Source organism: Vulpes vulpes, chromosome 4 (genome assembly GCF_048418805.1).
Source record: "Vulpes vulpes isolate BD-2025 chromosome 4, VulVul3, whole genome shotgun sequence".
NCBI lineage: Eukaryota > Metazoa > Chordata > Mammalia > Carnivora > Canidae > Vulpes > Vulpes vulpes.
The window spans coordinates 54,346,279-54,360,302 of NC_132783.1; the positions used below are offsets into that span (position 1 = coordinate 54,346,279).

Consider the following 14,024-nt stretch of genomic DNA (forward strand, 5'->3'; position numbering starts at 1 on the left):
AACATAAAGCATCAGGTTATAGAGTTTCAGAACATATTTCTTAGTTCTGCTTTTAAAAATTGTTTTTCCCTTTAAACGTATTACCCACATAAATTTGTCATGTTGTCAATTTAGTAGGGGGAAGTTCACAAATTCTAAAAACAACAAGATTTCCACAGGACTCACTACGGTTTACTCTGTGCCCACAGGAATGATTTAATACCAACTTAGAGTGTTATAGGAATAGATTTCGCTGGAGCCTAGCCATGTCCAGATGAACCAGATGACCTACCGCAGGACTCTTCCGGTTCCAGCTCCAAAGTGCCACACGATGGCAGCGTTTCTGAAAGGGATTTCAGACCACAAATCTGGTTCTGTTTTCTCCTTCCGGCAGGATAGGACATTTCGCATATTTAATGACAGAACAGTGAAACAGCTGTGCGGCCTTCCATTTCTCGGAAAGCCAGGTGAGAAAATAGTTCCCAATAATGCTCCGCTACACAGAACATTCCTGTTCTGCTCTGTCATTGCTTTCAGCAGTCCCAGGTAGACATGCTGTCTCCTTCCCCACTTCCCACACTTGCTCAAAAGGTTACTGATTCCGAGATCTCACTCAGAGAAAAGACTTGTGAATTCACAGGTAAAGAATGTGTCTGGAATGCTTCAGAGATGAAAAGATAGTGATTTGTTAGGGAGGCAGTTCTGCAAAGGATGAAATGGATAGTATGTCATTCTGACTTTTGAAGAGATTCATTCTTCTTGCCTTTTTTTGTTTTTTGTTTTTTTAAGATTTTATTTATTTATTCATGAGAGACACAGAGGGAGAGAGAGAGGCAGAGACACAGGCAGAGGGAGAAGCAGGCTCCATGCAGGGAGCTCAACGCAGGACTCGATTCTGAGACTCCAGGGTCATGCCCTGGGCTGAAGGCAGATGCTCAACCACTGAGGCACCCAGGGATCCCCTTTTTTCTTCTTGCTTTTTGTTATCAAATATGCTGCTTATTTTTTCCGAATAAGATTTTTTTAGCTGTCAGAATTAATGTGTTAAATGACTTAGGTCAGTTTTGATCTTGTTTAGGCTAATGCTTGGTTTTTAGAATCAAAATGCCAAATTGATCAAATTCTTTGCAAATCTCTTATGTGGAAAGAAAAAAGTTTAGTTGTTAATCTGGAATGCAAAGAGTGATTTATGATTATAAAATATAGACACTGGGGCAGCCCAGGTAGCTCAGCAGTTTAGCGCTGCCTTCAGCTCAGGGTATGATCCTGGAGACCTGGGATTGAGTCCAGTGTAGAGCTCCCTGCATGGAGCCTGCTTCTCCCTCTGTGTCTCCGCCCCTCTCCCTCTCTGTTTCTCGTGAATAAATAAATACAATCCTTAAAAAATATATATAGACACTGTAAGAGGACATATGGGAACATATAAAGAACATTGTATTTTTTTCTTAAACGACATGAAAAGGCTCATATAATGGAAAAATTTAAGTGTCCAAATGTCACTGTTTTGTGGAGTTTTTTAATGCTGACTTCCAGTTTATTTGGATATTTCTAACTATCTTCTTAGTAAGATATAATCAACCATTTAAATTTTTTCAGCTCTGCAAATAATTATTTTTCTCCCTGAATCAACATTCAAATAAAAATCTGATATCTTTGTAGCATCACTAATCTGCCATAGTGAAGTTAGGAACTGTAGCTAAACAGAAGCCTACTACAATATTCATTTATAGCCTAAGGAAGAGGGGCATTACTTATTAAAGGAAAGGAGACAAGGGTGGGAAATAAGAGGGTACTATTTTTAAGGACAGACATGAAATTGGGACATTTCAGAAATTGTAAAAACAAACACCATAAAACTTTTATCCTATTGCTCAATAACTTAAATAATGAAATTCAGCTCCTGAAAAAATGATCTTACTATTGGCAAACATTAGTTTCACTTAAGACAACAGAAAAAAAATTCATTTTAGACACATAGAATTGTTATAGAGTAAATAAATATTCAATAAATTGTTAGCGATTAACCACTCAACTCTCCATCCTTAAGAAATTCTGAGCACATAGTTTGTGCTTATCAATTCAGTGTACTAGGCTCGAATTCATAGTGTATCATATATTGATACCTAATATCTGCTGGTACTCAAGAATTGCATAGTGTTTTTCTATTAAAGTATTTTTACCAACTCTGAGGGCATTCCAATACTCTTTAAGTGATAGATTCTTTAAAGTGGACGTAAATTATTAATTTTTTTTTCTGAAGAGGACACCATTCTTACCTTCATGGAACCTCAGGGAGACTTTTATTCATGAAAATCAACTAAGAGATTTGGAACTGTGTAGCCAAGGAGAATAAGAGGGTCCAGTTACGTATTAAATTCAGTGGGACTATGGACAGGGAAAAGCATATGGCGGAGACCCTGTGTCTACACTGGAGTAGGGTGGGTATTTGGAGATTGGGCTCAAACAGGAAGTCTCTCTTTCTGTTCAATATAGTGGAAATCACAGCAGCATAGAAGCCTGTACCTGCAGCAACATGGTGAACAATACAGAAGCTTGTCATCAGACAAGACCCAAAGGCAGCAGGGGTGGGGTGGGGGGTGAGGCATCTGTACAAAGCTGCAGAAATGTACAAATAGAAAGTCTAGAAGCACAGGCCTGTGTTAGTACAGAAAAGGCATTGTGTCACAATAAACAACCAGTGATCAGCATTCTGCAGAATGTATTCAAGGGGAGAAAAGCATTCTTCAAAACTGGTTTATGAGAATTCTTATTTAAAATCTGATGTTTGAGTAATTTTTGGTAGAAAACCCATTATAGGGTGAATATGAAAAAATGACCATTTTAATATAGCACAGAAGATGAAAATCTGAAGATGACAAAAACTGGACAACAGAAGAAGCAACTGAGTCAGTTATTTTTCTAGCCACACTTGGCTAAGATGTTCTTGTTTTATTCTTCTTGCCAGTTCCTATTAAGGAAGAACTACCTTAATGTCTTTATTTCATGACATAACATTTATGTTTTTAAAAATATAATTTAAAATAATTAGTAATTAAAATCCTTTAATGTTTGAATTTTTTTAATTTTTATTTATTTATTTATGATAGTCACACACACACACACACACACACACACACAGAGAGAGAGAGAGAGAGAGAGGCAGAGACATAGGCAGAGGGAAAAGCAGGCTCCATGCACCAGGAGCCCGATGTGGGATTCGATCTTGGGTCTCCAGGATCGCGCCTTGGGCCAAAGGCAGGTGCTAAACCGCTGAGCCACCCAGGGATCCCTATGTTTGAATGTTTGAATTTTTTAATAAAATGAAAGTCCATGATATGCTCATCTCTTCGTTTATGTGTGAACAAATATTAATGCAGTGAATGAAAAAAATGAACTCTATTGCAAAATGTATAGAATTCTTATGTAAGTTGAGTCATTCCTGATTATTTTCTGATGCTTTTTAAAGTACCAAATTGAATATCTCCTCTAAAAAAAAAATGAATATCTCCTCTAGGTCCTAGTAGAAGTCACTATCGGGCAGAATGTATTAGAATATTAGGCAAGATTCCTATGTTCAAAGAGGGCTGGCCAGGTGAATGCTATTTTTTACAGAATGTGAGGTCCTCTGAGGTCTGGCATTCTCCTGTCTCTACGGCCATATCTTTCACTGACTCCCTGTTTTATACTGTTCATGCAACAGCACACAGAGCCAACTGGAGCTCCCCAGAGTGCCTAGAATATCCCTCCAGTCCCATCCACACCTGCCTGTGAAACATTTTCATGTGAAATATTTTCTTTCCAGACTTAATTCACATTAAGCATCAAGACATCCCCTATAAAGCTTTTTTTGACCTAAACAGAAGTAGACACTTCCTCTTTTGTATCCCTAATGCACCCTGCCCATAATCTAGCACACCTATGATACTTTATAGCTGTTACATGCTTGTCTCCTTACACTAACAAGTCAATTCTTCCAGGAGGGACTTGGTCTTAATCATGGATCCACCATTTCCTGTTAGCAGCTTAGTAAATGTTTGAGGAACAAGTGAGTTAGGGGCATACCTTTAATAGTACTTAATCCCATGGAAGCTGCATATAACATTCGTGTTTAGCATCCGCTCCAGGGAGCAAGAACAACTAACTGCTGGGTTCTCAGAGTAATTTGAATGGTAATCCCCCCTTATCTGCAGTTTGGCTTTGCGCAGTTTCAGTTACCCACCAACAACTGCATCTGAAAGCAGATAATCCTCCTTATGATGAGTAGTCAGAAGGTCAATAGTAGCCTAACTTTATGTTATAATGCTATGTCATTCCCCTCACTTCATCACACAGGCATTTTATCATCTCACATCATCACAAGAAGGGTGAGTACAGTACAAGATACTTGGAGAGACCAATTCACGAAGCTCTCATATCAGTATTTGTTATAATTGTTCTATTTTATTGTTATTGTCGTTACTTTCCTATAGTGCTTAATTTCTAAATTAAACCGTGTCATAGGTCAGTAAATATAGGAATAAAATAGCATGTCTGCAGGGTTTAGTACTATCTGCAGTTTGAGGCATCCCTGGGGGTCTTGGAATGTATTCCTTCAGATAAAGGAGGGACTGTATACTATACACATTTTAAAAATGCCATTGCAGAATCTGAAGAGCCAGGATCTTTCCCCCTTATCTATAGGGTTCTGGCAAGCCTTTGGCTTGTCTGGGTCTCATGTTTCTTAATAGAGCTAATCTGGATTATTTTTAAGGGCAACTTTGGCTCTAAAATTCTGTGATTTTAAAATTCATGAGGAGTAAAATTCTGACATTGCAACAGGAAGGGCAAACGAGTTGTAGAAATAGAGTTGGCTTTGAGATTGTAGAGAAGTTCAGATTAAAAGCCAGAAAGAGGGGATCCCTGGGTGGCGCAGCGGTTTGGCGCCTGCCTTTGGCCCAGGGCGCGATCCTGGAGACCCGGGATCGAATCCCACATCAGGCTCCCGGTGCATGGAGCCTGCTTCTCTCTCTGCCTGTGTCTCTGCCTCTCTCTCTTTCTCTCTGTATGACTATCATAAATAAATAAAATTTAAAAAAAAATAAATAAATAAAAGCCAGAAAGAGAAGATTTTGACACAAAGATTCTCTAATAGACTGGCAGTCAGGTGAGAATTGAAGAGTCTTTGAGATATTTTAATGTAAACTATCATGTGTTTTTTGCTATATTTTAAATCATAGATAAATAATGATTATTATATTAGTGAAAATATATATATTTTAAAAGAGGTCAACCACTTTCAACATATAACTCTAATGAGTCAATCTTTAGGGTTCTAAGAGTTTTTTATCCTTACCTCCCCAAATATGAGTTTTCTAGGGGTGTTTTCTCAATGTGGGTCACATGAATTTCTTTTAGATTCTGTTATACCAAGAGTGGGAGATTGAAGAGAAAGTGACTGAAGAGGTTGGCTTGTTTCTTTCCCGGAAAATGCTGCCTGTGGTTTTAGGGGGGCAATTTTGTTGCCAAAGAGATGGAGAATATCAAACTTCTCCATAATCTGGAGATGTCTTTAGATTTTTCTTTCCCACACTCACATCCTCTTCATCTCCAAGCATCTGTAGATGTGACTGGTGTAGACAACCTATTAATTTCACTTTGTTTGAGATGAAATAATTCAAGAGTTATCGAAAATCAAAGTTTGTCCTCTTTTTACCCATTCATGTGTAACAAATTTCTACTGCTTGATTTTTCCCTAAGAAACACGTCCTCATAATCATTATATCCTCAGTATTTACCTTTTCTATGGTAAGAAAGAGTGAGCCCAGAACTTCTGCCTTTGCTGTTAAGAGATATTCAAAATAATAATAATAATAATAATAATAATAATAATGGTAATAATGTTTTCATGGAAAACATATAAATTCTAGATTTTAAAATATACATTATGTCTAATATTCCTAACAAGTATATGAATTCAGTATTAGGATCTCAATTTTTCAGGTAATTCAATGGAAGCCATTTACTGTGCAGTCACTTCTATATACATGATTTCATTCACTCCTTGCAAAAGCCTTTGAGTATATATTTACATGGTCAGTAGAGGCCCAGAGAAGGGAGTGACTAGCTCCACCTGCCTAGGTTGGAAAAATTTTTTTCCTTTTTCTTTTTTGAGATTTTATTTATTTATTCATGAGAGACACAGAGAGACAGAGAGGCAGAGACACAGGCAGAGGCAGAAGCAGGCTCCATGCAGGAAGCCTGATATGGGACTCGATCCCGGAACCCCCGGGATCACGCCCTGGGCCACAGCAGACACTCAATTGCTGAGCCACCCAGGCATCCCTGGTTGGAAAAAGTTTCTAAAGGATGCTAGGACACAGTACAGAGGAGGAACTGATTTTTAGAGATTAACTTCTAAGATGTGAATCAAAAGAATAAGCGTCTAACTTCGACCAAACTTGGTTGAAAACAGACAAGCATACAATAAAAGCTATAAGTTACAATGATATTGGTGAGAAATTTTGCTGAGAGTGAATAGTTTTGTTTCTCATAGGCTCAAATCTAATAAAAATGCAGAGCTTTATATATCCACATGCCACCCAGCTAATGTCATGCTATGATTATGAGCCACACAGTCAGAGAGTGTTAATACTTCTCTGCTAATCTCATGCTGCTAAGAATCACCAATTCAAAATACACGGATTAGTGATTGTGGGTTAATATCATTAGGTTCATGCTTAAGACATACAATGACCTAAAATATTAGTTGTCTTGATTAGCTAAACTTTGAATGAATTGCTTGTCATATTGTAACAGTCACCATATACCTAGACAAAGGAACAATTCAAAGGCACAATTTCATAGCCTTATGTCTTGCTACATTTGGATTCATTATAGCACCTACCAAAATAATAGTGATGGGCATTGCTCGCTGCCCACCAAAAATTCATCTTCTAGAGTAGTTCCTAGGAAGTGGCTGCCCAACTGAAACTTTACTTTCCAGCTTCCACTGCATCTGGGCATGGCCATATGACCAGTTCTTGTCAACAGAATATAAATGAATGATGTATTTTACTTCCAGGCTATAGTGCCTAGGAGGTTCGTTTTACCTCCTCTGTAGTCTTCCTTCTCACCTGTTGGCTGAATGAAGAGGACCGTGGAACATTTTTGGAGGACAAAGACCCACAGAGGAGATAGCTTGAGCTGTCTGCTGTCTAGGAGCCCTGGTATTGAATATTATTTGAACCGGAGATGTCCTCTATGGCTTCAAGTTCCTGATAGCTCTTATAGTTATAGGAGGTGTTACCTTAATTAATGCAACCCCTTACATTACACTACATGTTCAATCTGTAATTTTTGAATGTTATCAGTCAGGCTCCAGATTCTAAACTCAGGAGATTGGATTTACATCATGGTGCCATAACTTTATACATATAATTTCTGTATTATAGTTTCTACCTATATAGAGAATTTTGTATTCATTTTTGCTTCCCCATTCCTGAAACCCTAAATTAGTCCATGTGGAATTACTAATATGTTAAAATTGGAGTTGATTGTTTTATATAATATGTGACTCATTTAGCTCCCAAAGGAGATGGTGTATCATCTCATTTAATTCCGAAATGAGATATTTTAAGTAATTAGGAAAGTAGTTTTCTCTTGGTCCTGTTTTTGTTTTTCCTTACTTTTACCAGAAGAGAATTGGCCTTGGTTTTTGTGGACAGTGTCTAATGTTGGAAATCAGGGAGTCTGACTTTATCTCAGCTATACATCAAACTCCACTAAATATTGTTAAATTAGCTTGCTTCTGAGAAGAGAGAGGCTAAGCTATCTCCCAATAAGTCATAAACTCATCTTGCAACTTCTCATTATTCACACAGCATCATTTACTTTATCTCTTAATTAGGCCACTTGTTATTTGGAGCACCTTTTGCTTTTCACCAGGGGCCAGATGGGGCAAGGTAGAGATGAAGTTAAAATTGACCTACCTAGTTAATATTTGAAAACTTAGAGTCAGGTACTTCTTTTTTCTGAAAGGAATGTATTTATAGATTAATTTTAGTCTTAGGTGACTTTTACTAGATCAAATATTGAGGATGATAAATTCTAAGGCACTTGAAGAATTTTAAAGCACTCTACCATAGTTTCTAATATGGAGATAACTATAATTAGAGGAAAGGTGGATTATATTACAAACTGTTTATGGTGGGGAGCTGAGTTTTGACCCTGTCCCGTATATCTCACTGGTATTACCCAACTGTGGTGGTCTTTTGGTCTCCCATAGCTTGGCTGGAGGGTTAGCCAGAGTTCTTAGTGAAGTAAAGAGGTCACGTAGGACATATCAGCAGAGCTGGTACACCCACTCGTCTGGGTTGGGGAGGAAGTGGAGGCTGGGGTCAGGCAAGGGGCCTTTTTCTGCTTTTAGACAGTGGCAAAGCATCTCAGACTGGGGTTTCACTTTATTTTTGTTTATGTGGAGTTGGTTCAGACACAAGTAAAATTGCGGTGTCTTAACCTCTAGTAAGTTTTCAAACATACGTCTTGCTTCATCAAGGTTGGTCTCTTAAGAATACAGCTGGTATCTCAGAGTTGGTGGTATTCTAAATTTAGGATAAAACTGACACACTTTCACTTAAATCTCACAGTCTAACTTTTGGGGCTGTTAGTTAATGAAAAATATTTTCTTTTAAAGAAGAAGGATAAAACCCTATATACAGGAAGTTAATTTTCCTAAAACACATTTTAGTTTTATGGTAATTGTATAAAATTGGGCAACTGATTTATTTCTTGTGGTTCTATCTTCTATCCCAAGTTTTATCCATGTGGGCCAGAAGAGAAGAACCAGGAAATAAAATCAGTTAAACTTTTGTCCCATTGTGCCAGGTATGTGTGAACACATGGCTAGATGTGTGTAGATCCTTTTTCTCACACAAAGGATTTGACTTTTTTTTAAAAATAAAAATCCATGAAACATAAAGGCTTATAATAAGTAGTTAAGAGATTTGGGGAAGAATGCTAAGAAATCAATACAATTTATAAGTGTTGGGATAAATTTTGTATAAAATATAAAATGCCCAGTTCTATACATTGGCTTATAAATATTAATTTAGTTGCTTTGAAACAACATAATTTGGTATCAAATGCTTAAAAACACTGATTTCAGTCAATATAGTTAAAATATAGATTGTATATATCTGTTGGGCTATTAAGGATGACATTTCCCATTTTGGTACTGTTGTTCTAGTTCTAGAATCTCCCAAGAAACTGGAGGAGAGATGCTAAGAGGATAGGCATGGAGAAAAAAGGGGTGTTCTTGCCTGGGTTTTATTTTAGCTCTATGGCAACTCAGGTTCTAGATGGGCTAAGACTGGAGGTCAGAGCAGAAATTTTGGTTCAGATAAAAACCAATGTCTTCCATAGTAGTCAAATCAGTGTATTCAGATAGCAGCACTGGAATTGGCATTATGAGCTAGGGGATTTCTTCTTGGCATCTGGGTCTTTTAATCTGGTGCCAAACTGCTGTCTTGATTATCCTTTGTTTTCATTTCCTAGATAAGGGGTCAGTAAGCTCTTGGACCAAAACCACCCAAATCTTATTTTTGTAAGTAAAGTCTTATTGGAACATGGCCTTGCCCATTTATTTATATAGGGCTGCAACACTAAAGTTGAATTGTTGGGTCAGAAACCATATAGCCTGCAAAGCCTAGAATATTTACTATTTGGCCCATTTACAGAAAAGGGCCCACACCTGTTCCAGATGAAAGATCTTTCATATTTTAGTCTATTCTTTAACTCAAGCCTATGAGTCAGACTCTCACCCTAGTTCCCACCCTATCATTTCTGGCTACATCAAGTCATTTTTGTGGTGTGATGAACAGTGTTCCATGCGTGGTATCAGATGCACGGACCTGGCTTTGAACCACACAATACAATGCTTTCTGTTTTGTTTTCATTCATCCTGATAATGCTCTATTTTATGGTCAGCATAGGACACTGAATCAATGATTTTAAAGATAAGTGGTTAATGACTCAGTGATCTCTTTCTGGTTATAAGCAATAACTCAGTAGGTGCAGTTTGTAAATGTCCTTGGAATTTCTGCCAGATATAAATATCCTTTTTTACATGGGTTCATCTGACATTTATCTGTCACTTTTTCTGCTGTTTCCATTTGGTCCCATGTAAGAAAATTCTGTAATTATTCCTATTGTTCTTACTTTCCTCAAAGGTTTTAGTTTCATTTGTAAATCTGGGAATTTTAGTATGAATAATGACATTAATACTTTTATTTATTATCCTTTAAGCATTTAAAGTGCTCTAAGATTGATGATCTTAATTGATGCCTGTAACAGGCAGGCAATTGCCTCCCGGAAAGAGATCTGATTGGCTGGAGATAAGGACGGGAAAGGGAAGAAGACTTAAATTTAATGGCTTTTAAATTTTGCATCATCTATGGATTCATTATCCATTACTGTATAGCAGAATTCTCAAAAACTTAGCAGCCTAAAACAACACACATTTATTGACTTGAAGTTTCTGAGAGTCAGGGATCCAGGCATGGTTAGCTGGGTCCTCTGCATCAGAGTCTTCATACATCTGCAAGCCAAGGCTGGAGTCTCCTATAAAGGCTTGATTGGGGAAGAATCTGCTTCCAATCTACATGGTTGTTGGCAGGATTCAGTTCCTTGAGGACTGTTGGGCTGAGAGCCTCAGTTCCTATTTGTTTGTTGGCTGGGGGCCTCCCCAGTTCTTCTCCAACATGACAGCTAGCTTCATCAAAGTCAGGAAGCTTAAAAGGCAATTAAAGTCTGCTAGCAAAATGGAAGTCATATTTTATGCACCCTAATGATGAAAGTGACATTACATCGCTTTATCCTATTCTGTTTGTTAGAACAAGTCTTTAGGCCATCCCACAGTTAAAGGGAAGGTTTTACACAGGGCATGAGTTTCAGGAGTTGGGGATCACAGAAGTTACATTTTAGAGTCTGCTGGTCACAACATGTGGTATTGCATATTTAGTAAAATTTAAAAAATAAAAGTATTTGTAGACATCCAAGACTAAATGAAAATGAAAATCTCAGTGTAATAGGTGAATAGTAATTCATTTTTTAAAATAAAAAATAGTGGGATCCCTGGGTGGCGCAGCGGTTTGGCGCCTGCCTTTGGCCCAGGGCGCGATCCTGGAGACCCGGGATCGAATCCCACGTTGGGATCCCGGTGCGTGGAGCCTGCTTCTCCCTCTGCCTATGTCTCTGCCTCTCTCTCTCCCTCTCTGTGACTATCATAAATAAATAAAAATTAAAAAGAAAAAAAAAAGAAAATTAAAAAAAATATAGTGTGTGCATATATACATATATATATATGTGTATATAAATGCATACAAAATAATAGGAATGATACAAATCAAATGGTGTCTTTATCCATTCAGGCTGGTGTGATAGCATACCATAGACTGGATGAATGATTTATGAGTAATAAATATTTATTTAAAGTTTTATTTAAACTCCATTAACATACAGTGTAATATTAGTTTCAGGTATATAATTTAGTGATTCAACACCTACATGCAATACCCCGTGCTCATCACAGCAGGCACACTCCATGAATAACAAATATTTATTTTTCACAGTGATGGATGCTGGGAAATCCAAGATTAAGGCATTGGCAAATTTGATGTCTGGTAAGAGCCCACTTCCTATTTCACAGCCATTTTCTTGCTATGTCCTCACATGGTGACAGGGGTGAGGGAGCTCTCTGGGGTGTCTTTAATAAAGAGACCCGTTCATGAGGGCCCTTATGACTTTAAGCACTTTCCCAAAGGCTGTAAATCCTAATGTCATAAGTTTGAGGATTAGGTTTCAACACATGAATTTCGAAGGATACAAACATTCAAACTATAGCAGTTAGCAATGATTATTTCTATGGAGAAATGAGAAGAAATGATATAAAGGAACTTTTATAGCTTAATCTAGCTCTTTGTTTTTTTCTCAACATGATAGGAAAGTAATTAGAATCATTTTATAAAGTTGTAGTGGCTTTCCACTACAGGAGTGGAAAACTGGCTTTTCAATGCTATATGGTAACTTAATTGCAGGATCAGGATTCAAAATAGTTCTGAACATCAAAGATTTTTTAAAAATTTATTTATTGGATGATTTATTTATTTCAAAACCAAATTTTTCACAGAAAAATTGTTTAAAAATTTAAAAACTACTGTAAGAATTATGGGTATTAATTTCTTTGGTGATGCCTGGCTAACTTCATTGAGTGGCTATCTCTACTAAATATTTCTGGTAATTCAGCCACTTTTAAACCATGATAAAAGAAATTTATATTTAATCCTTTGGTGAGGGTGCCAGATTTAGTAAATGAAAATATAAGATGCCCAATTTAATTTGAATTTCAAATACACAATGTTTAAGTATGTCTCAAATATGCACATACTTTATACCTACAATATTTGGACATACACTACAAAATTTCTCACTGTTTATCTGAAACACATTTAACTAGATGTCCTGTAGTCTATCTAAAACTCTTTCATATGGTCAATGAAAAAAGCAGTGTAGGTTCTTGAGCAGAAGGATTACATAGGAAAATAGAATTTTAAAAGGATCACTTCCTGCTTCATTAGTGTCTACCAGACCCCAAGACCATTATTCTTCTCTTTATGACCCAGGGACTAATCCATTCAACAAACATTTATGCACCCCTGCTATGTATGAGGCACTGCACCTGCTACTGGAGACACATAATCAAACAAGTTTCCATTCTTGCCTTCAAGAAACTCAAAGCCTTTCTTCGCTGGTTCTTATTATAGGATTTTTTGGGGAAGGATTATTAAAGGTAAGAATATACCAAATCTGATAAAAACAGATCAGTATGTTGTGAATGTCTCTTAGCTCTCAAAATTTTGTATATTTTGGACAGTGTTAACATCCTTACAGCTTTTAAAATTATAAGCTATAATGGATGCTTATGAGAAGAATATTTTTGAAAATTGAGAAATTAAAAAAATAGTTTGGAAGGGTTTTGTTTGCTTTGAGTCCTCATCATTGTTTCTATTCTTCTGAAATAGTCACTGAAAAATCTCTGTAGAAGTATAAAGAAGTAATATAATTTTGCAGAATGTGATTTACCAATATAAGATTGCTAAATTTCACTTTATGACTATATTCCAGGAAAATAGAAAAACAAAATTCAATAAGGAAATAATCTGCAACTAAATTTTAATAAATGTCCCAGAGATAGAGCTTTGTGTCAAGTCCTTTGTACATTGATTTAGTAGATTTTTTTCTGTTTAAAACACAATATTCCTTGAAGTTTATCCCAGTGATGTAACATAGTTGGATGACTGATCAATTAGTGACTGCATGAGTTTTAAATTTCCATATTTTTAGATTGAGTAACAGCCTTCTGGTGGGGAAAGGATGACTGTGTAGCCACAGAAAAGTGGAAGAAAATTGTAGTGTGCCATCCAAGACCTTATTGCTGTCAGAGCCAGTCCTCACATTCTCCATGCTTGGCTGTTGATCAGAGGGAATGACACTGAAGGCTGCATTGCCATGCCCTCGGAGCCTTCTCACCTTTAGTCAATGGATGGCCATGACAGGAGAGAGGCAGGCAGGAAGAAGAGGGAAACCAGGGTTTCCCCCCACCCCTTTCTGTGTCCAGCAGCATCTGTGACAGTACTTGTACCTTTCTTGGGGCCCCTGCATTCACCTCGTGCCTCCCGGCCCTGTGCTCTGCCATTCTCTTTCCTTCCTCTGATTTAAGGAGGACAGTGGCTACCTGATGCTGTCACCTCATGGAGCCTATTTGTTTCTCAAGCCCTCCATCTTCCGTGGTACTGATTCCCTGAGCTAAATTCTTTGTTATATGTACTTGAAGTGGTTGGTCTCTAGTTTTCCAGTTAGATTTTGGGAACATGGGAGTGTTTAGGAGACTATTCAGATATCAAGGATCCGTATTTCTCACTCCTGGACATCATCTTCAGGGAGTTTCAAATAAACAAGTGAACAGCTGTTCCTTTACCACTAGTGCTTTCTGTGTTTCAAGGATCAGAGAC

The 14,024-nt window shown here is 37.3% G+C and overlaps 1 protein-coding gene across 2 annotated transcripts in view; it reads left to right on the forward strand.

Annotated features, from left to right (window-relative positions):
* Positions 1 to 244: 244 nt before the first annotated feature.
* LOC140598421 (uncharacterized) overlaps positions 245 to 14,024 on the forward strand; it is a 107,016-nt gene continuing 93,236 nt past the window's right edge. For both annotated transcript variants that reach the window (XM_072754958.1, XM_072754957.1), the window contains exons 1-3: positions 245 to 446; positions 11,586 to 11,636; positions 12,636 to 12,802. In XM_072754958.1, coding sequence (XP_072611059.1) covers positions 254 to 446; positions 11,586 to 11,636; positions 12,636 to 12,802 — 411 coding nt within the window. In that variant the 5' untranslated portion in view covers positions 245 to 253. The remainder of the gene's footprint in view (positions 447 to 11,585; positions 11,637 to 12,635; positions 12,803 to 14,024) is intronic.